The sequence below is a fragment of the Diospyros lotus genome, chromosome 5 (genome assembly GCF_014633365.1).
Source record: "Diospyros lotus cultivar Yz01 chromosome 5, ASM1463336v1, whole genome shotgun sequence".
NCBI classification, from domain to species: Eukaryota; Viridiplantae; Streptophyta; class Magnoliopsida; order Ericales; family Ebenaceae; genus Diospyros; species Diospyros lotus.
Window position 1 is genome coordinate 11,780,715 of NC_068342.1, and position 22,612 is coordinate 11,803,326.

Consider the following 22,612-nt stretch of genomic DNA (forward strand, 5'->3'; position numbering starts at 1 on the left):
AAGCGGGGGAGTCGGCTAGGGATGCAAGACGGGAAGGAGGACTTGAGGACACCTTCTTGTTTAAGGGAGCCTCTTTGGCAGTGTTTCTTTTGGACTGCTTTCTCTACCACTTTGCTTATCATTTTGCCCTCAAGGATCCATGGCTTATTGAAAATTTCATTTTCCAAGAGGATGAAGAGGAAGACAAAGACCATCATCTAGGGCATTTGCATAAACTACCGAGGAGCCCTTAAGGGCTTTATAGGCTCAGCAAGCCTTTGGATGAAAAAAATATAATCATTCTCAAGAAGCTCGAATTGGCCCATGAGCTTGTCATGGGGGGAACATTTGAATCAAACCCTAAACTTTCCTTATCAACCTTGCAAGACAGCTGAGATGGCACCACTACCTACTAGACACCTTGATAGGAGACCTATTCTATGAACTAAGGTTATTAGAGCTTGTGGAGGAGCTCAAGTTCACCCTACTACTCCAACTCATCCTTTCATTATCTACTTGCTTAGAAGAAAAAGACATACCTACTTAGAAAATCAATACCTAAAGGAAAAATCAGGCAATAGAAAGGTAGGTAGGACTGAGGACTCTGAGCCAAGTGTTGGGAAGCAAGGATATTGAAGATGTAAGGAACAAGTGTGGAAACCTTGTGGTTAGAGCACTTTTATAAGTATCGAGGAAGATGAATCGATCGGAGAAGGACCCTAGATGGGTGATGTGGCATACCCAACCATCTATCCTTCTTAAAAATGTGCAAATGAGGCAGCCAACTTGCCATAGGTAAGCGTATGATCACTAGCCAAGATTAGCATTAAATATTAAGTGACCACATTTAGGAAGCAAAGAAGCATCTCCTTAGTTGCTCCTAACTTGATCTTTGGAGCTTAGCTCATGGAGTAGGGGGTAGGTGATACGGAATAGTTTGGCTCTATAAGAAATTACAAAAAAAACATACCCCTCATTTAAGCTTTTTAGAAATGCCATGTTTCATAAAATATTCATATTAATGCTCGGTCCCAGCTTGATTGGGTAAAAGACTTAACCCAAATAACTAGATTTGCATCTAGACCAAGATGTTCACTTGTCTAGACTAGCCATAGGTTGAGATTTGACCAGCCATGTGGTATGATCGTTACAAAGAAAATTGGGTTTGGAGACAGAAAAAAATCTATCTCAAAACCCATAAAATTCTGTTTATAATTATTTAGAGATGGAATTAGAGATGGATTTCGGTCTATCTCTAAAAGGCTTGTCGCTAATCATTTGTGATGGAATTTTTGTTCTGTCACTAATTAGAGATGGAATTTTTTTCGTTTAAAAAAAAAATTCCGTTTCTAATTTGGTTGTGTAATCGATCTCAAAATTTGTCAAATTTTAGATTTAAAAACTAAATTTTTTATGTCTCTAAAGTTCGACACAAAATTTTCTTTTTATTTTAGATTAGAGAAAAAAAAATTTCATCTTTAAGATAAGATATGCTAAAAAAAAATTAGAGATGGAAATAATTTCACCTCTAAATCGGCAATGGAGAAAAAGAATAATTTTTATTTTTATCACTGGTCGCCAACCATCGTCCATGGAAAATTTTGGCGATCGGAATTAATCATCGTAAGTGCCTTGGTTTGGAACCAACATACCAAAAACCAAAATGATCAAATGGTTGGATCTTAATAGATTTGAAAATTAATATTTTAGAAAAATGATGCTCATTTTTGGAAGGGCATTGCCGATTATCGTCCATAGCAGATTCCGGCAATCGAAACTAATCATTAGAATTGCCAGAGTCTGGTGACCAACATAGTCAAAAACTAAAATGATTAAACGGTGAAATTTCAATAAATCTGAAAAATAATTTTTTGAAAAAGGCTACCCATTTTCCAAAGGGAATCGCTAGCCATTGTCTATGGTAGATTTTGATTATCAAAATCAATCATCAAAATGGCCTTGGTCTATTGACCAATATACCCAAAAACCAAAATGATGTCACAGTTAGATCTTACTAGATCTAAAAATTAAAATAAAAAACTTTAAGTTCTTACCTTAATTCGTGGAAACTCCAGTTATTGGCGTTTGGGATGACAGTTAGTGGCCGGAGGACAGAGAAGGGTATATCGAACGAGAGGAAGAAAAGGCGAGCCAATGGCTTGCGGTTGTTAATCATGGAAAGAGATGAGGAGACATAGGCGAGAGGGAAAAATAGAAGAGAAACAAATGAAGGCAGACAGACATATATACATATATATATATAGAGAGAGAGAGATCTGTCTCTAATTTTTGTCAGGAATTTTTTTATCTCTAATTCTGTTTTTGATGAAAAAAATTTAAAAACAAAAATATTTTATGTCTTTGAGAGAATGCAAAATTTAGAGATGAAAATATTATGTCTCCAATTTCGAAATAACTTTCACCGATGAAAATTTTTTTGTCTTTAAAATTAGAGACAAATTTTCTGTCTCTAATTCCATTTTTGACAAAATTTTTGCCTAAGGGGTGTAGGATTATTTTACTTAAATGATTTTTTTAGCTATTTTACAGAAATTTAAAGAACTGAATTGATAAATGATAAAATTCAAAAGGTATCTAAACTAAAAATAAAAAATTGAAGAGATATAAGATCAAATGGTAAAATCAACTATATTAATTTGAAACTACATTATGTTATTACTAAAGTAGTAGTTAGTAATTAAAAACGATATTGTGCTTGTTAATGTTTGCTTCACAGCTGATTATTAATTTATTTTTTTGAATGAAGCAAAATGTGAATAAAACAAAAAGGTCAAGCACGGGAAGACCAAGGTCAACGCTTTTTATGTTCAGCCGTCTAGGGAAATTAATGACCTGCAGGTGGTTGAATCACAACCCTTTTCCCTGCCCACTAAGGAAGCCATCAACGAGGAAGCGAATCGGCAAGACTTGGGAGGGAGACTTCGCTCCTCTCTCTCTCTCTCTCTTTCTCTTTCAACTTCTCTCTGTCTATACTCTCTCTCTCTCTCTCTCTCTCTCTGTCCGTTAAGGTACCCAATTTTTCTCTGCAATTCTTTCTTTCTGTCCTTTTTGGTACAATCGATAAACTGAACTTCAGCCGAGGTTTGATACTTCATTCTCTGTTTGTTCGTTTTTCTCTTTTTCATGTGTATTTTCTTATACTGAGATGCATGGCCATTGTTCTTTTTTTTTTTATTGATTGGTGATAATATTAGCGTTATTTAAGCTAATTCCGTGCGAAAAGATCGAAGAAGTTTGATAGGTTTTGATTGAATTTTGATGGTTTCATTTGATTTTCTTTTTTCTTTTCTTGGTTACGAGCTTTGTTTGGGGGGCGTAGAAATGTATGAATGGTTCCAATGTTGGGGAAAAAGAATTCATGTAACTGATCCTATTTGGTTGAGAACGTGCCGTCGAAACTTCTCTGAATTTTGACTCCAACTAGTAGGGGAAAGGTTTCGACGATTTTTTGAGATCCTGTTGCCCTTCATCATTCAAATTATGCTGTTTACTTTGATGAGGGGTGTATGAGATGACTGGAAGATTCTTTTCTTCGGTGGAGGCTAGTTAGAACAGTGGGCTTTAATTGTGTCAAAATTAGTTATTGATGTCTCTCCTCGTAGGAAAAGCAAATTCGGAGATCATCAAAGGGAATCAGCAAGTAAAATTTTCAGTCTTTTGGTTCTGTTTTTTTTTTTTTTTTTTTTCTCATTTGATCTGAAGATCTTTTATTCCTATAGAAAAAAAGGCATCCCGAGCGCACTAGGCTCCTTTCTTTGCGAGGGTTGGGGGAGTGTGATATTTGTACACAACCTTCTCCTTGCTTTTTTTTTTGTTTTGTTTTGTTTAAAGAGACTTCCCATAACTCAAACTCATGATCTTTTGGTTACCATGAAGCAGCCTTGTCATTGCTACCGAGGCTTGCCCTCTTTTTATTCATCAGGAACAGGGTAAAAATCATGTTGAACTGAATTACACAAAGAATGAAGAGGCTAGACAATGTACTTTATGTTGAAGAACTTAAGGTGAACTTGCTATGTATTATATATAACCAAAATTGTAATAATAAGATTAAATGTAGTAGAATAGCAGTTTGCAAAAGTCCTAGGTTCAGTAGCCTACATCCATTGCCATCAAAGCTTTGGGACAATTGTAGTGCATTCACAATGCTCTGGGTCTTTATTTTATTTGTTTGCTGTTTGATGATAAATTGACATGAGGTTAAGATAAATAAGGTTTTTTTCCTAGCTGAGGTGGTAGTGCCATGTGGTTATCCCTATTTTCCCTTATCTTATCAATTAATAGACTTTTCTTCCATGTTGGCATCATAGACTGACAAATATTTTTATTTCTTGTTTACTCTTTCCAGACTTGTAGTTCATGCCTAAGGGGTTCTGAACAAGATCCCAATTTTTGCGATGAGAGACTTATAGGGGTATATGACTCATAGGATATTCTTTCTTGTTTTTAATCAATTTTTTTGGGAATTTTGGCTGATGACTGACTTTTTGTGGAGCTGCTTCTGTATAATGGTGAATAAGTTGAGATAGAGCTAAGAGTTTGAATGTGATGCAGACTTCCATCACATTTTGGGTATGTAGACTTGAGATTCCATCTGTGTTTTTTGTACAACAAAGGCATGATATTTATGTTCATATTTGTATCATTAGATTGATAAAACCTATTTTATACAAATATGACTTCACTAAATTGTAGAGTTTGTGACAACTCTGTTGAGGCCTTGAGTCTTAACACTTTTACTAGGGCACCAATGAGTGTTTTACTGCCCGCAAAAGCTAGTCACTTAATTCTGAAAATCATCATCAGCTGAGTGTTAACTTTAAGTTGGAGAGGCTTTACTTATCATTGGATGCCAAGCCAAGCCAACTGTTGGTTTTAAATTGTAGTTTCAATGATCTTAAAATTTTAATTTGAAGTCTAATAGTCTAATATTTCTTTTTCTTTTGCTGTATGTACTAGTGTAATTTTTTTTTTTGGTTTTGCTTAGTCAGCAGTCTAATATTTCATTACTACTAAATGAGTTCTAAAAATTCATTTTCAGTTTTATCATACCAACATTAAGTTTTTATCCTATTTAATGTTTGAATAATTTGTATTAATTTTTACTGATATTCTCTATAATACATGGAAGGTCTTGTTTAGTTGATTTAAGGAATGCCTTTGGTGGCACATGCAAATATGTTTTTGTTCACTTCTTAAAACATGACCATGCCCTTCTATTACATACATCCTTGGGATTACCGCCCTTGTGCGGTCCCCCGCCGCTTGTACCCTCAATTTCGACAGAGGAGGTAAATCGCAGGTAGAGACTTTGCTTCATTGCGTAGGGCAAGAAATCGAACCCACGACCTATTAGTGCGAATCCCAGCTTATTTTGGCCCAACCACTTGATCTGTGCCCTGGGGGCTACATACATCCTTTCTCTTACTGATTTTGTAGCATTATAAGTATAACATTCTGATCTTCTTACCGCTAGTTCTAGGACAAATCTTTTCAACTTTCCTAGAGTCATAATTTACATTGAAGTGGTTATTTCTTTGACTTCCTTTGTAATAAATTTGTGTTTTGAAGTTCTTTCACTCTGTTTGGGTGTGCTCCAAAGATAATTGATTAACCAAGGTATTATGATATTCTTCCTGTTTTAAAAAGTGGAAGTCAAGGATAGCAGAGTCTCAAAGTCGTATACATTCTCCAGGTATTATGAGATTCTGTGTTTGCAGAAGTGAATGCCGATATGAGCAGGGTTTTAAATTTAAGTTCAAGGGAACATTCTCATCAGTGGGCGCTAGGTACATAAGTCCTATTCATGGCTGTAATCTAGATTTTCTTATCTTAAATTTTTAATTTAAAATTTTAGTATTCAAATGAGGGCAAGCCTTGGTAGCAACAAGAAGGTTGCTCCTTGGTGATCAGAGGGTCATGGGTTTGAGTTGTAGAAACAGCCTCATTGCAAAAACTAAGGGAAAGGCTGTGTATTAATATGACCCTCTCTTGATCCTTGCAAAATAGGGAGCCTCATGCACTGGGGATGCCGATGCTAACATTTCATCATTCCCAATTGATTTCCATTTTTTCTAGTAGGTTTTCTTTTTAGTTTTGTTCATGCGGACATGTACACTTCAAATATCAGATTACTAGTAGATGTAGGATTGTCTTTCTTTACTTCTCAAATTATGATGTTTGTCTTTTGCTACTTTTAGTATGTTCTTGCTAAACATTTATCTTGCTAATTTTATTGCACTGTTAACTAGCACTTAGATTTCTTGTGGCTAATTCTTGTACAAATTCCTTAACTATCATCATATTGGTGCTTGCTTTGCATTGAAGTGGAGTTTAGATTTGATGATGTGCCTTGTAATTTGCAGTTCATTTGAAGTGCTTGCATTATGTTTAGGCATGCTCCAAAGAGAAGTGATAATACCAAGTATTATGAGATTCTTGGTGTTTCAAAAAGTGCAAGTCAAGATGAACTCAAGAAGGCATACAAAAAAGCTGCTATGAAGAACCATCCTGACAAAGGTGGAGATCCCGAGAAGGTGAAGTCATGTATCCTTATTACTGTTGGTCATTTCCAGGGCTTTGCTTGTCAGAATTTTGTATGCCACTGCATATTATTCTCATTGTAAGTTGACATGTTAGAAATAAAATAACTTAGCCTTGGTATCAAAATCCTGTGCTGTTAAAGAAAAGAATCAAGCCAGAATTAAGATGGTTTGGGGTATTGTACAAAGTTATTTCTTGATTGATACCCGAGTTAGGACTCCACCAACACTTCTGTTGTTCTGTCTCAGTTCAAGGAGTTGGCTCAAGCTTATGATGTTCTTAATGATCCAGAGAAAAGAGAAATTTATGATCAATATGGTGAAGATGCCCTTAAAGAGGGAATGGGTGGTGGTGATGCTTCCAATACTCCATTTGATATATTTGAGCAACTTTTTGGTGGAGCTTTTGGTGGTGCGGTGCTAACACTTTTTTCTTTCTGTATTATATTTTCTAGAATGAATGTTTCCATCCTTTAAATGACTTGGTGCTGTTAACTTATGATTTTACAATGATTGCTCTTGTTGCAGGAGGTAGTTCTTCAAGAAGCAGAAAGAAGCGGGGTGAAGATGTAGTGCATAGTCTGCAGGTTTCATTGGAGGACTTGTACAATGGCGCAACTAAGAAACACTCTGTTTCAAGGAATATCTTGTGCCAAAAGTGCAAAGGGTATATTCTCTGTCTCAGCATGGTACTTTTGTCTCAGAAAGAATAAAATTTCTATTCTTCATATAAATTATTGAGGATAGCTTTCCCCTTTAAACTTTTTTTTTGGCATTTTGATTAGGATATGATAAGAATAATTTTTTTTTTTTTATGGTGGAAGATAGTGTTACATGGACTGTTATATTCATGTCTATTGGATATGATATGGTTACATGGACTCCATATGCAATATGTTTGACCCTGTACTCAATTTTAACTTTGATTGAAGAAAATGAGGCTTGTGTTATTATTCAAGAAAATATGTAGCCTCTTGCATTGATAACTAAATGAGCACTAGTGTCAGCATATTCCAACACACTAGATGTGCATCTACACCAGATATTCATACCTTGATACTTGCATTGTCGGTGAAAGATAATGCAATTGTTAATTCTCTTGTGAAATTCTATTTGTGTTTTGATAAAGGGATTTCAAATAATTTCATTTGAAATTCTGTCACTTGAAATACTTGCACGTCAAGTTCTATCATTCAAATCCTTCTATTTTTTTTTTGGGGGTACAAATCCAAGGTGAATTTGGACCCAAATCCAAATATTTTTAACAATTATGTAACCAAACAATGGGTTTGGAATTTCAAATTCCAAATGATAAGGTCAAATGAACCTATCCAAATGCAAGCTTATGTGAACTACAATTTCTTCCCTCTAGATTGAAGAACCTGATCCCTGAAGTTGTATTATGTGCTTGCCACTTATGGAATTCCACTCTATCCTGCAACAATAAATAATTAATAGAGAGAGAGAAAGAGCGAGAATGAGGGGCATGCTTATTTTCTAGTGGAAACATAGTGTATGCATGCAATCAAGTTTTCCAAGTCTGAATTGAGGTGGGGTTAGATTGGTCTAATGTTTGGGTCACAACCCAAGGATACATTAGGAATAATCTAATACGCGTATTTTCTTCTTGATGTACGTTGCTGCTTACCTGTTGTACCTTTTCGTTGTTACATTGCCTAGACAACCTATAAATAGGCTATAGTACTTGGAGAATGTATGTTTGAATTGTTAAATGAATTCTATCATTTCCTCTCTTGATTTCTCTCAATCTCCCTCCAATTTCCCTCTAATCTCTATCAATCTCCCTCCCTTTCTCTCGGTTCTCCCTAATCTCCCTCTCTGTTTTGTTCTTCCCTAATTTCCTCTCATTTCTTCCGATCTAACTTCTCCAATTCCTTCCAATTACCTTTTAAATCTATCATGCACCCTAGGTCCATGACAATTGGTATCAGAGTGGTCATCCTTGGCTATGTCTTCCGTAAGGTCGTTTAGCTCTCCGCAGCAAGGTAGGCTGTAATCTTAGGAGATATATCAGATGGTTCCAACGGTGTTTTCGAAGACTCCGATGAAGTGATTTAACAACGATTTGGTGAGTTCGGCAAATTCAACAAAGCAGGCAAATCGTAGGAAGCTACGTCATAGGATCCAACAACTGCAATAGAACCGATGATCAGTGATCGCGATCAAATCTGGAGGTTGTTGATCCATAGCAATCAATTGTAGTGATTTCCAGAGAAATGAGGTTTAGGCGATAATCAAAGTGCACAGGAGAGAAGACAAGGCAGGAGCAACTCCTATAGCAAATCCTTAGCAGATCAATTGTAGTGATTTCCAGTTGAATCTTGGAATTGATTTCGACCTAAGAGGAGGTGAGTGTCGACTCAGATTTGAAGGAGAAGTAGGAGGAGTGGCTCTCAATTGGTTCCAACTGATTTTTAGCAAAATTCCTTAGTCGCGACAGAAATTAGTCTACCGTAGATGATGACGCTGGTCGGTAATTGGTTCTCGCAGTCGGTCGAGTTGTAGGAAGCGATTGGGTAAGTTGAGCTACAGGCAACCCTTGACTTGTGATCTAGAAGTATTGTTCAATTTTTGGAGGTGAGCAGGAGATTGACGCTCGACTGTGAATCACGATAAGTCTTGCTCGAAGTTGGAGTTCGGAAGGCAGAATTCGATGGAGATTTGGCCAGGTGAGTTCTGATCAATTCTAGGCTATTCCTTCCTGACGTGGTTGATTCCCAACGTAGGACTCTTGGTTCAACTTGTGGAGGAAAAGTGAAGGTTGATCATGATTGTGGTAGATGTTTATAGTAGCAGTTTCAGTGTTAAAGCTTTGGTGACTTGGAATTTGCGAGTAAGGCAACCTCAATTGGAATTGAGAACGAGACAAGTGATTGCCAACGAACTAGACGGCAGGTGTGATTTAGCAACGCGATTTCTGGCTTGAATACAGAAAATTATATCGACTGCATCAGAGTCGATCAATATAGGAGGCAGATTTGGAGCAGCCAATTGCGAATCGAGAAGCAGGACCATAAGGTGATTGCTGTAAAGCAAAGAGATAAGGGAAGCAAATTCAGAGGCTGATTTTGTTTGAGAAGTGGATTCTTCCAACACATCCTGCTCGTTGATTGTGGTGCTTGAGGCAGTGAGCAAAGGAAACAAAAGGTTGATTTAGGCTTTGAAATTTGGTTAACTTTGTTCGAAGTGGAAAGGCGAAGTAGAGCGGGTGTTCTTCGGTTATTGAATTGCATTGAGGTGAGTATAGGAACTGTTATAACAGGTGAAACAGAAGAATGTATAGAACTCCTGCTCCTTGGTCTTCGAAATGTCCTATTTGTGAGAAGTCAGCCGTGGGGAGCAGTGCACGCAGGGGACCATTGGAGTCTCAATTGCAGCAGAAGAATGCTGCATTTTTAGTGGGATGCCCTGATCGTGAGATATCGACCATGGGGAGCAGTGCACACATGAAACAAATGGAGTCTCAATTGCAACAGAAGAATGTTGCATTTTTAGTTGGATACAACAGAAATCATGAGTTTAGCCTAAAGCATCAAACATGGGAAATGAAATTAGATAATCAGGTCAGTAGAATGCGCGAGGAGATATAGAATTTTTGTATGACGCTATCTAAAATGTATCAGGCCGACCTTCCCGCTAAATGCTTCAATAAACCAAGAAGAAATGTTTTAGATGATTATCATAGAAGTTTTAACTAAGAGGAGTTCCTTAAAATGGAGCAACCAAAGGAGAAGTCAAGATGATGAAAAACTAATTCACTGCTGACCTCCAATTTTGGGCAGAAGAAGTATTCTGATTTAGGAAAAATTGACGAGGAAGGTGACTGTAATGATAGTGCTGGTAGCAACAGCCGCAATTCCAGAGATTTGATCCAAGGTGTTTGGGTAAAAGGAGAATTAAATGAACACCCTGTTTCCTGTGGAAAAGAAGTTCTTGATGGGGATGTTCCAAATGATAATCATGGAAGCCCAAAACTAGAGCTGAATGATGCAGTCAGTAGGATGACATGAACAATAGGAGGCAGTGAGAAATTTCTGGAATTGGAGAGGAATTCTGCTGCTGTTATTGAGAAGTTAGAAGAAGAAATATCACCTCAAGAGGCAATTACCGAAAGCTTGCAAGAGGAAAATGGGGAACTATTTGATGAAGTGACCGACGAAGCCAAGGCCAATTCATTACCCCTGGTGACTAGTGCATGGACTGAAGGATTGGGTGGTGTCCTGGATTAGAATTCTATAAGAAATGGAATCAATAGTGGAGTTCCTAAGGATACTATTCCATTGCCTTTGGTTTTGAGTTTCGAGCAATGCTGAAGGTTCCTCAACTAACAATAAAGTGAAGTTTGAACCAGTAAGAGAAAGCCTTGCTGTTCCTAAACGGTGTCATTGTGTTATTGTCATTTTGAAGATGATGTGATGGGGGGAACATATGTAAAGAGAGGTTTGCAGGATTTAGTTGCTAACTATCACAGACGAGGACCTGGATTGGATCTCAAGATAGGAAGGTTGGTTCAAAGAGTTTTAATAAACCCAAAGAACATTGTCTATCACACTAGAATGTGTGCATCCAAGGTTATTATAGAAAAGGATGGGAACCCAGTCCTGGTTGCGCTCATCAAAGCTAATACAGAACAACACAAGTATACCTTGGAGGTAGATGCAACTTTGGTCGCAACTGTAAGTGCTACATTTACAAAAGACTTTGGACTGTCGAATATCAGTGTGGCATGCTTCATTTATAAATTGGTATGCTTACAATGGTTTTTCAAGATTTATCCAGATAGGCTCGGGCAGAAAAGGAAAAAGAAAAGAGAAAGAAACAAGAGAAGGCGATGGATGAATCAAAAAGTGAAAATTGGGATTGGATGAGGAAACAATGGCGCAATCACCGTAAGTTTGCAGGGACAAGAACTCTCTCACAGAGGGGGTAATTGTCACAACCCAGGGATATATTAAGAATAATCTAATACATGTATTTTCTTCTTGATGTACGTTGCTGCTTACCTGTTGTACCTTTCCGTTGTTACATTGCCTAGACAGCCTATAAATAGGCTATAGTACTTGGAGAATGTATGTTTGAATTGTGAAATGAATTCTATCATTTCCTCTCTTAAATTTTCTCAATCTCCCTCCAATTTCCCTCTAATCTCTCTCTCAGTTTCCCTCCCTTTCTCTCGGTTCTCCCTAATCTCCCTCTCTATTCTGTTCTTCCCTAATTTCCTCTCATTTCTTCCGATCTAACTTCCCCCAATTCCTTCCAATTACCTTTTAAACCTGTCATGAACCCTAGGTCCATGACAGTTGGTGAGTTTCTGTAGCAACGCAAGTGAAGTTTGGATGTAAGACATATGTGTCATGAATTGAGAAGACAATTGTGTTATCTTGATGTGCTGTGCACTCTGTGCGAGAGCCATAGACATTGGTGGTGATTATTGATACCGTTAACTGCTGCTTTGTTGATTTAAATGGTATAAGTGAACCCAATGACTTCCAGCCAGCCAACATTCATAGCTTGTGAGTTCTTATGTATATCAAATTTGGAGTTCTTTTTATTTTTATTTTTCTTCTCTTCCCCTAAAAGTGTGAATGACTGCAGGAAGTAGTTAGGAAATCATGTCTGACTGCCCAAAAACATAAATGAATGATGATGACAATATCTGCAATGCATGAGCCTCAAACCACTGTTAACCTTGTTAGTTAGGGCATGGTCGTCAATACCATACCATACCAGCTGTCAACCAGTACTAGGCAGTACATGCTGTACGGGTCAGAAAATGGTACTAAATAAGGTTGGTAGCATTCAGGTCTACATACTGGTCGATATTGGCCAAAATCTCAAGATATAGGGGTACTGCTTGATACCAGTCCCCAAGCAATCTTTTCTTTTTCTCTAGGTAAATTGATTTTTATTTTACTTCTTATAGTTTTACCTCCCTTTGCCTCTTAGTGATGACAAAAGTCAAAACCTTAAACCCTTCATCAGTCTCAAAAAAATGCAAATGTTATATATGTTTATGTTGATTACTTGATTTTGAAATGTTGTCATTTTGGTAGGTTGTGTTAAATTAGTTATTTAAGCAAATTTGTGTATTTTGAATAGGTTATGTATGTTGTTTAGGCAAAATTGTTATTTTGTTCAGGTCAGGTTATACATGTTTATGTTAGGTTATGATATTCTTTTATTGAAAATTTTATTATGTTTATATGTTTTTACAAGTTATATTATTAATTTATTATAATTCCAAATTGGTACCTTGGCATATACCGTGCCAATAACAAATCCAGTACAGGATTGACTACTATGACTTGGGCTTTTTTATGATTTTTTGCTTTTTGTTGCTACTAACTAGTTATATGCTTCTATTAAGTAATTAACATAGTGAATAGGTGACAAACCAAGTACTGTTTGAAGATATCATTTTAGACAAAATCTCTTGAACCCTTAAGAAAGAACATATGGTTCTAAAAGTAATAAAATCTTATTTAAGTTGGGAATCAATTCTCAAGGGATTAATTTAGAAGAGAACAAAGTTTGACCTTGCTAAAATTTGAATGAGATATGTTCTTCTGTTCTTCTGGTGCCATTAGGTGAGATACAGGCTTGTTTGTGGACACTGCTTTACTTGCATATTTTGTCATTTGCCAGGGCTAACACTTTCTCTCATGCCAACTTCTTATGAATCAATTTTAATAGTGTTTGTAATAATATAGGAAAGGATCAAAGAGTGGTACATCTGGAAGATGTTATGAGTGTCGTGGCTCAGGAATGAAGATCTCAATACGACAGATTGGACCAGGCATGTTTCAACAGATGCAGCATGTCTGCCCTGATTGCAGGGGATCAGGTGCCTAACCAAACCCATATAATCACTATTTCTACTCTAGGTGTATAGCCTTTTTATTCTCAAAATATTGCAATGCAATCTTATTGATGCAGGTGAGAGCATCAGTGAAGGAGATAGATGCCCACAGTGCAAAGGTTCAAAGGTTACCCGGGAAATGAAAGTGCTGGAGGTGCATGTTGAGAAAGGGATGCAGGATGGCCGCAAGATTGTGTTCAAAAGAGAGGCTGATGAAGCTGTAAGCCTTGCACTTTCACGCTTGAAATTGATCTTTTAGTTTGTGTTCTCCTTTATGTACTTCACATTGTCTCTCAACTGATCTACGGTTTTTGATAGAGATACCCATCTTCCAGCCTATATAACTGGTACCGACTCACATGCACATCTAAGAATTGGTTCTTCCATATATTAAACTTTTTTTTTTTTTTTCTTTTCCTAATGGTAACGTAGGGGTCTCTGGGCTTTTTCTGGACTGGCCCTACGGGATCCATGGACATTGACGTGCATAACATGGACCGGATTAAAGGCTTTACCAAAAGCTTGGCAGTCATGGCCCCAAGAATTAGCATGCAAGCTAGTGCTCCTATGATTTGAACCTGGTTGTAGTACATTTTTAAGTTCTATTTTGGTATGACAAGTGTATTGCGCAACTTGGAGTTCCACCTATCTTGTCGTAATACAGAATTCCAGAGCATGGAGCTTTCATATGAATCATATTCTTGCTGTTAATTGATGAAATCTCAGCTAATTTCTATTGGAATTTTATTATGGCCTTGTGTTTATTGATTCTTTTTCACAAGCAATTGTTTCTAATCTTATGTTGTTTTTCTGACCTGCAGCCTGATTCGATTCCAGGGGACGTCATTTTTGTATTGGATCAAAAGGAGCATCCGAAGTTCACTCGAAAATTTGATGATCTCTATGTCGAACACACCCTCAGTTTGACAGAAGCTCTTTGCGGGTTCCAGTTTGCACTTCCACATCTTGATGGCAGAGGGCTCCTAATCAAATCCAATCCTGGGGAGGTCATCAAGCCTGGTAAAAATGATCAAATGGCTTCCTGTTTTTCCTCTAGGTTGTTGCAAGTGTTTTTTGGTTCATTGTATGATTTCCAAAACAGGTCAGTACAAGGCAATCAACGATGAGGGGATGCCACAGCACGCGAGGTCATTCATGAAGGGCAAGCTTGTCATCCACTTCAACGTTGATTTCCCTGAATCCGGATTTCTGTCCCCTGACAAGTGTCAGTCATTAGAGGCAATTCTACCACATAGGTCATCGGCTATGTCCCTGGATGATGAGTACGAGGAAACCACCTTGCATGATGTCGACATGGAGGAAGAGGTGAGGCAGAGGGAGCGACGACGAAGAAGGGAGGCTTATGATGACGGTGACGAAGATGACGATCCAAGCATGCCCCGGATGGCGTGTAGCCAGCAATGAGGCCTTTTTTTCTTTTTTTTGAAATCGGATCTTGGGCCTCCACGACATTTATATTGCTTATAACCTGCTATTGATTTTAGACTACAACATATGTGTTATGTTTTAAGACAATTGACATTGAGTTGCATATTTGATCAAGTGACAATTTTCTGCAAAATGACTTCATTGTTGCTGTGACGATCATCGGTTCATAGGTGTATATATATTATTTTATTTTGTATCTGAAACAAAATTTTTATATAGAAACATCATACAAAGTCATCCAATTCGTTATGTGAAATCTAAGGAAATAGTTCATAATTATAAAAAATATATATTCTAATATGAAAATATTATTGCCAATGTCATTTCATACGAGTTTCTATGTAAAAATTGATTTGATAAGTGGATCAAGGGTGGCGATTAGAACAAATTGTACAATTTGCCCCTCCACTCATTGCCCTTTGGACAATGTATTTCCTGGGTGTCTTCTTTCAAAAATCACATCCCAATCCCATGATGCAGTTGCTTCTAATATATAATAAGATTGTGAATAATAGGGCATAGATTATTCTAATATATAATAAGATTGTGAATAATAGGGCATAGATTAAGTGATTGGATGAATAATATATTAATGTCAATTTAATGGATTACGAGTTCGATTCTTATTTTGCATAAAAGTCAAATACTCAATTTATAATTTATTTTTCTTAATATAATTAAGAGTACCAGCATAAAATATCGTACAATTACAGCCATTCAAAAAACTTGGATGAGCCAATGGTTTCATGATAATCAGCTGCCAACTAGAAAGATTACTTTGCTTTAGAATGTACACTTTACATTTTGGCACAAACACAATGAAAATCTCGTTCTAATGGGCATTTCGCGTGGGTAAGGAAATGAAGATTTAAGAGGAATAATTTTGTATAAGATTATTTGTTGTATAAATAAATATATAATATATTATTGAAGGTTATACAAAATAAATAATTTTACATAAAATTATTATTAAATATTATATAAAATATAATATAATAACTTCATCTTTAAGTAATATATCGATTTCATATATATATTGAATAACCTTTAACATAAAGCAATGATCTATTATTCGCGTCGAGTAACACGCGGGCATATAATGGGAACGTGAGTGGGCCTGTCCCCTATTTGCGTTGAGCAACACGAGGGCATACAAAGGGAACGTGGGCGGGCTCACCCCGCCCCCAATTTTGTCTGGACAAATATTAAGAACCCTCTTTTTGATATATGTATATCAACTTTTTTTCTGGTCAATCCGTTGTTTCTCTATCATTTAAAGACGAAGTGATTCGGTTTAGACGTTTGCAGCTTCGAAGCACGTTCCATTCATTTACTTTGATAGGATTTTGAAAAGTAGAAAGGGCCAGCCATCGCATTCACACTCGATTCACGAATTTGCTCTAACATCACTAAAGATGGGGAAGTCCTTGCATTGTCGTCATTGAATTGACACAGTAGTACTCGCTGTCTGTGTGCGGGCCAACTCGATCGGTGTTTTTATTTTGCATTTTGTTATTTGGATAACTCGTTCTCATTACTTTATAGGGTGAACTTATGTTTTGTATATACAGTAGTTTTGATGGCTCATAATTGTGTACTCTCGGAAAAGGGTGAGTGGATTAACGTGGAAGAGAGAGCAGCGCTTGAGACATGCGGGGGCATAAATAATTGAGTTGGGAAGTTTGGAACAGTCTTCTTCGGCAACATGAGGAACTTTCTGGTGTGTGTTTGTAAAATAAGTAGAGAATTATCATGAATCGTGAGCTTTTTGATATGTTTAAGTTAATAATTTTTGGAGAGCAGTGATCCACGGAAAACGTTTTGAGACATCGTTTCAATATTTTCAAAACATTTTTTTTATCTCAGGAACGTAGAAAGCAGCTAGAAATTTTTTTGAATTATTTCTGTAATTTTAGAAAAATTTTGAGGGATATTTTGCAATTAACCTAAATTATCGAAAACGCGTTTTTAATTGGAAACGTGTTTCTAGCGACCAAAGCTGGTTAGTGACGGAAGCAAAACAAATATACACTTCTCTATTCTTTCTTCTCTAGTTCTCATTCTCTTCACTCATGCCCTAACCCTAATTTTTTGCTTGAAGTCCAAAATTTGACTAAATCATTTCATTGCCGTTCTCATGCCTTGTGTCAATGGTTGTCATTTTCTCTTACCACTGATTATTCGATGCTTGGTGCTTGTGTCACCATCAATTTAGTTATTTGGTCTTCTCACCATTCTCTCACCCCATTTATTGTTGTTCTTCTCTCGAACTATGTATGCAAGGTAAAAATGCAAAAAATCATGTAAGTGGTTGTCTTTAGAGAGGTTTGAACATTGATGTTCAAAGAGATTAATATAACTTCTTATTATATTTTAGTGATTTGAAGAATTCAAATTATGGAAATATATTATTTTCGCTCTTACATTTTATTCCTCTAGAATCCTATACTATTGAAACCCGTGTTTTTCATTTGATATATAGACAAGTGAGGATATTGATGGCCTAAGAGAACCCCCAATAAGAAGCATAATATAAGTTTGATGTTGAAATCTTATAGTCTACAAGGAGAAGAAGAAGAAGTTTCTATAGAAAAAGTGTAGTTTCGGACTTCACAATCTAATCTTGGGAGTTACAAAGGGGGTGCTTACTCCAAGGGCCTTGCACAAGAGCAGCACTCAGCCAGTTCTCCGCCAAGCCTCCAAAGGCATATTTGGAGATAATTCAGATAGGTTAGGATGGAGTCCTGTTTTGTTTGGATTTGGCCTCTAGCTTTGGGGTGCCCTAGCCTTTGCCTGCCAGTAGGAGAGTCTTTCGGGTGCCTGTTTTGCTAGGATGGAGGCCTGTTTTGTTTTCGGGGTTCTCATGCTTTGCTTTAGCCTAGTTTCAAGTTCGTTTTTAGTAGCTTCTAGAGCTCTGTTAATTGGGTCCTAGCAAGAGTTTTCCATAGTGTAATGGTCTCTTGTGGGCTCTCATGATTTGTTCCAAGTAGAATAAAAAAAATGGGATAATTAAAGAAATATATATATATATATATATATATCAAATTTACTGTTAATCTTATAAAAACATACCTAAATTTTTAACTTAACCTCACACAAACCTACCTAAGATCTAAAATTTCATAAAGAAAAGATCTATAAAAATAGTTGAAATACTCTCCAAAGATTAATAAAAGTATTGATAAAGTTATAAATTCAAAAAAAATTATTTTAAGTGGTTTTAGGCATAAGAAAATCAACTATGAGAGAAAGTTTTGGATTCTTAAAACCCCTCAAATGAAATTTTTGGGGTTTGCAACTTCCCGAAGACTTTTATTTACTTTGGAAAGTATATTGACTATTTTCGTAAAATTTTCTCTATGAAGATTTAGATTTTAAGTATGTTCCGTTAGATTAAAAATAGTGCATGTTATAACAAATTTAAAATATATTTTTATAATTATCTAAAAAAAAAAATCATCTTCATTCCTTACTATACTTCATAGCTTGAATACATTTTACCTTTTTTTCTTTCTTTTCCTTGCTTTCTTATAATAGGAAGTTACTTAAACATAAGGGATGGATGAAATTTGAGGATGCAAGCTTAAATATTGGTGTTGTCAATTAGCTTAGCCATCAAGGTTTTAATTTGAAGAATAGTTGAATGGAATATTATGACTTCCAACTTCCAAGGAGTAGGAGCCAAACAGTCTGGATTAAAACCCTAATCCCACATTAATTAACGTGAATTGCGTGTGAGGGTTTGGTTCAATTTAATTTGGCTTAATTGGCCCCCAACAACTCCACATTCTCTGCACACTTTTGTTGATCATTATCAGCAGAAGATTTAGATGACCCACCCAAGATCCATTCATTATTCACACATCAGTTAATTGTCGCCCCAGACATGTCTCTCCTTTGTTTAGATTATTTTCGTGTCAGATGAGCAATTGATTAGTCAATAATAACAGTGTTTTAGTTAATTTTGTAATATTCCTAAAATAGAAGAAAAACTCGTCCTTTGCTCTCATCTTCACCTTCTACTATAAAAAAGGTGCTTAGATAGAGTGAGTTGAGAATGTCCATTTGCTTTGTAAAAATATTAAGCCCAAAAATATATAAGACCAAAAGATAAAAAATGAAATTACAAAATGACCAAAAGATAAAAAATGAAATTACAAAATGTCAAAAGACTTTTTATTCTAAATTTTTAAAAAATTTCCTCAATAATTTTTGTCCGAGCATTAAGGGAAGACTCTCTAAGAGAATGATAAGTCTCTCAAAAACTCTCCAAATGTAATCTCAATCGAAACATGCCTACTAACAATAGAAAGTGAAACCTTGAAAGTTGGAACAAATGATCTCAAAAGATGTGAAAAATAAATAGGATATATGTGACCCTCTATTCTTTAGGTATATATGTGAAAAATACTACATAGAATACATTGGTTTTTGTTCTGGTTTCCAACGGATCTACGCATCAAAAGGCTCAAGTAGAAGACACCATACACCCTCTAATGGTTTTTAAATTGAAAATTATCTCGAATTATAAATTTATTATTATATTTTGATAATAACAACTACTAAATAAGTTTTTTGAAAAAAAAAATATTTTTCTGTCACTTTAGACGATGTATATTTTCTTCAAGCATGTTCAGTAAAAGTTGTTAACTAAATTCATCACTATAGTTTTTAATAATTATAAAAAATAATAAAATATCACTTTCATTCTCTAAAGGCATCCCTCCTAAGGCATGGATTTTGGAGATTTACTGACAGGTTTATTTTTTTATAGTGACAATGATCCATCCCTGGTAATAAGTAAGAGATCGTAAGTTTAAACATGCTCTCATTTCATAATATGCACATTTTTTGTTATTTTCTATGTATATATATATATATATATATAAAAGAGAGCATGCTTATTGTAAAAGTACAATATTCAGTGTGATTCAAATCCTCATTTTATCAAACAATGAATATTATTGACCTGATGAATATGCAGATAATATAGGCATAAATCACACAATTCTATCTATGTCTCTATGCTAAGAAGTTTATGAGGGAGAGAACTTTTTTTTTTTTTTTGCTTCGATAGAAATAAAAAGAACTAGAACTCAAAACGACAAGACAAAGTGGTAAAATATTAGAGAAGACGGAACGATTTTGCTTAATTTGTTGAGTCCATGCCACCAACTCATGAGCCGATCGATTCCCATTCTACTTGACATGAACTAGATGCAAACTTAGAGAGATTTATTCAATGAAAATGAAATCAATCCTCACAATTTTTTTTAACATAAAATGTTTATTTTTTTGCTAGCAAAGTACATTAGAGAACCCAACAAAACCATCATATGGGGGATCTAACAAAGAATAGCAAGGCAACAAAACCATCATATGTCTTGGGAGTTAATTGAATTAGCTTTTTGCCTCTCTAGGTGGGAAGGTGACCCCAAAGAACCATTGCTTGCATGTAGGCCATTTCTAAACTAGCCAAAGACAGAATTCCCAACAAGGCTATATATCACAGCTAGATACAAATTAAGAAGAAACGAGATAGCTAGCATTAAGAGAAACTAAAACAAACAAATCAAGCTGAACATTAATAGCAAACTAAGCATGAAAACCTTGTCATCATTGTCTTAAATCCTTGAATCCCATGGCCTGATTGCCAAAATGAGATTGTTTGTTTAAGGGAAAGGCCACAGAAAGCCACCATTTGAATCTCAATGTTATCTCATCGAGGGGGGTGTATCCATTTGATTGTATTTATACGAGAGAATGAGTGGATGGAAGCCTTGAATGAGTGAGCAACCCAAGGAAATTGGGAAAGAGAGTGTGTAATTGACACCAAAATGTGGATGGGCTGCTCAATCTAATCTTGGCGAGGTTGAAACTCTACTACAAATGAACAAAGTTGATGTAGATAAATGGTCAAATCACCTTCGTAGGCCACGACAAAGATACAATTACACTCCAATCTTATGAATCCACAAGGAAAAAGAGCAAATAAGATAAATCTTTCTCTAAAGAAAACATATTATTTTATTTCAATTGATGATAAAACTACCACATAGCATCCCTATTTATAGAAGGGGTATACTAAAGAGGAAAATAATTATAATAGGAATCCAACTCCAAATAAAAATAAGAATCCAAAACCAAAAGGAAACAAGAATTCTAAATCAAAAAGGGAAAATAAAATATATTCTCAAATAATTAAGAATCCTAAACCGTATTAAGCTCCCTTGGTTGGAGAAGACTAGTACTCGAGTCCTTGCTCACCTTCGTCTCCATGGTATGGTGACAAATTAAACACATTGAATGTACTAGGCGCACCATACCCTCCTAGAAGCTCAACTTTGTAGGCATTCTCATTAATTCGCTTGATCACCTTGAACGGTCCATCAGCTCGAGAACTAAGCTTTTTGTAAGGACTTGGAGGAAATCTTTCTTTCTTGAGATGAATCCATACTAAATCTCCTTCCTTGAAAGTAGCATGCTTGTGAAACTGGTTTTCTTGCTTTTGATAATACTTACTTTCCTTTATTTTGTTCCATCAGTTTGGGGATGTGATGCCAAACTAAACTACAATTGCATCCCCATCTTTTTCCATAACGTTCTCTAAAAATGACTCATGAACTTCACATCACAATCAAAAGTAATAGTCTTTGGAATCCCATGTAGATGCACATTCTCTTGGAAGTATAAATCGACAACTTGAGTCCTAGCATCAAAAGTCTTGTTAGATGGAACAAAATAAGCCATCTTTGAAAATTGATCAATAACTACTATAATAGAATCTTTATTCCTTTGAGTTCGAGGTAGGCCAATAACAAAATCCATGCTAACATGCTTTTATGGAGCTTTAAAAATTGGCAATGGTGTCTAAAAACCTGTATTTTGCCTGTAAGTTTTTATAATGTGACAAGCCTTGCACGTCTTGATATTACAATCCACATTTTGTACCATATGAGGCTAAAAGAAATTTTCTTGCACAAGTGCTAAGGTCTTGTCTCACCCAAAGTGTCCAACATAACCACCATCATGACATTCAATTAATATTGCTTCTCTCATAGAGCATTGAGGCACACATAGTATTTTTCCCAAGAATAAGTAGTCTTCTTAAAGAAGATATTGTCTATAGGGACTATCTTGACACTTCTTCCATATGACTCCAAAATCTGGATCATCCTTGTATAACTCTTTGATAACTTCAAAGCCAATAACTTATACTTGAAAAGTAGAACACAAAGTGCACCTTTGACTTAATGCATCAACAACCTTATTTTGGACACCCTATTTATGCTTAAGGACATATTAGAATAGTGATAAGAATTCACTCCACACATCATGACGTCTCGTGAGCTTGTTTTGACTACTCAAATACTTTAATACTCCATGGTCTGAATATAACACTAACTTTTTAGCCAATAAATAGTGACTTTAATGGTTTAAGGCAAGCACAATAGCACATAACTCTTTGTTAAACATTGAGTACTTGCACTTGGACTCATTGAGCTTTTCACTAAAGCTATTTGTAATTGACTGAGAGTTTTGCTCTTATAAATTTTGGGCACCACACATCCCCATTTCAAGATTTAACAATTAATTACATAGGGACACATCTATATTTACTTTCTTGGATAAAATAAAAAAGACATTTCTTATTATTAATAAATTAAATATTTTGACACTAGAACGTGAATGGGCTACTCAATCCGATCTTGCCATGGCTGAAACCTCACTACAAATGAAC

The 22,612-nt window shown here is 35.8% G+C and overlaps 1 protein-coding gene across 3 annotated transcripts; it reads left to right on the forward strand.

The window, feature by feature from the left end:
- Window positions 1-2,865: 2,865 nt before the first annotated feature.
- Window positions 2,866-15,004, forward strand: LOC127802596 (dnaJ protein homolog 2-like). Of its 3 annotated transcripts, none has more exons than XM_052338492.1 (8): window positions 2,866-3,008; window positions 6,366-6,536; window positions 6,792-6,954; window positions 7,071-7,209; window positions 13,274-13,407; window positions 13,500-13,642; window positions 14,244-14,442; window positions 14,525-15,004. In XM_052338492.1, the coding sequence occupies exons 2-8, from the start codon at window positions 6,387-6,389 to the stop codon at window positions 14,845-14,847; spliced, it is 1,251 nt and encodes a 416-aa protein (XP_052194452.1). In that variant the 5' UTR covers window positions 2,866-3,008; window positions 6,366-6,386; the 3' UTR covers window positions 14,848-15,004. The 3 variants fall into 3 exon arrangements, with proteins under 3 accessions (XP_052194452.1, XP_052194451.1, XP_052194453.1); XM_052338491.1 differs by having other exon boundaries at window positions 2,962-3,081; XM_052338493.1 differs by lacking the exon at window positions 2,866-3,008 and adding an exon at window positions 3,063-3,081 and having other exon boundaries at window positions 6,395-6,536.
- Window positions 15,005-22,612: the final 7,608 nt, after the last annotated feature.

Excerpts from the sequence above, each read along its gene's own strand:
- LOC127802596 (XM_052338492.1), top strand. The coding sequence starts at position 6,387 with ATGTTTAGGCATGCTCCAAAGAGAAGTGATAATACCAAGTATTATGAG. Across the intron at positions 6,955-7,070 it reads TTTTGGTGGAGCTTTTGGTG|GAGGTAGTTCTTCAAGAAGC; the intron begins GTGCGGTGCTAA and ends CTCTTGTTGCAG. Across the intron at positions 14,443-14,524 it reads TGGGGAGGTCATCAAGCCTG|GTCAGTACAAGGCAATCAAC; the intron begins GTAAAAATGATC and ends TTTCCAAAACAG.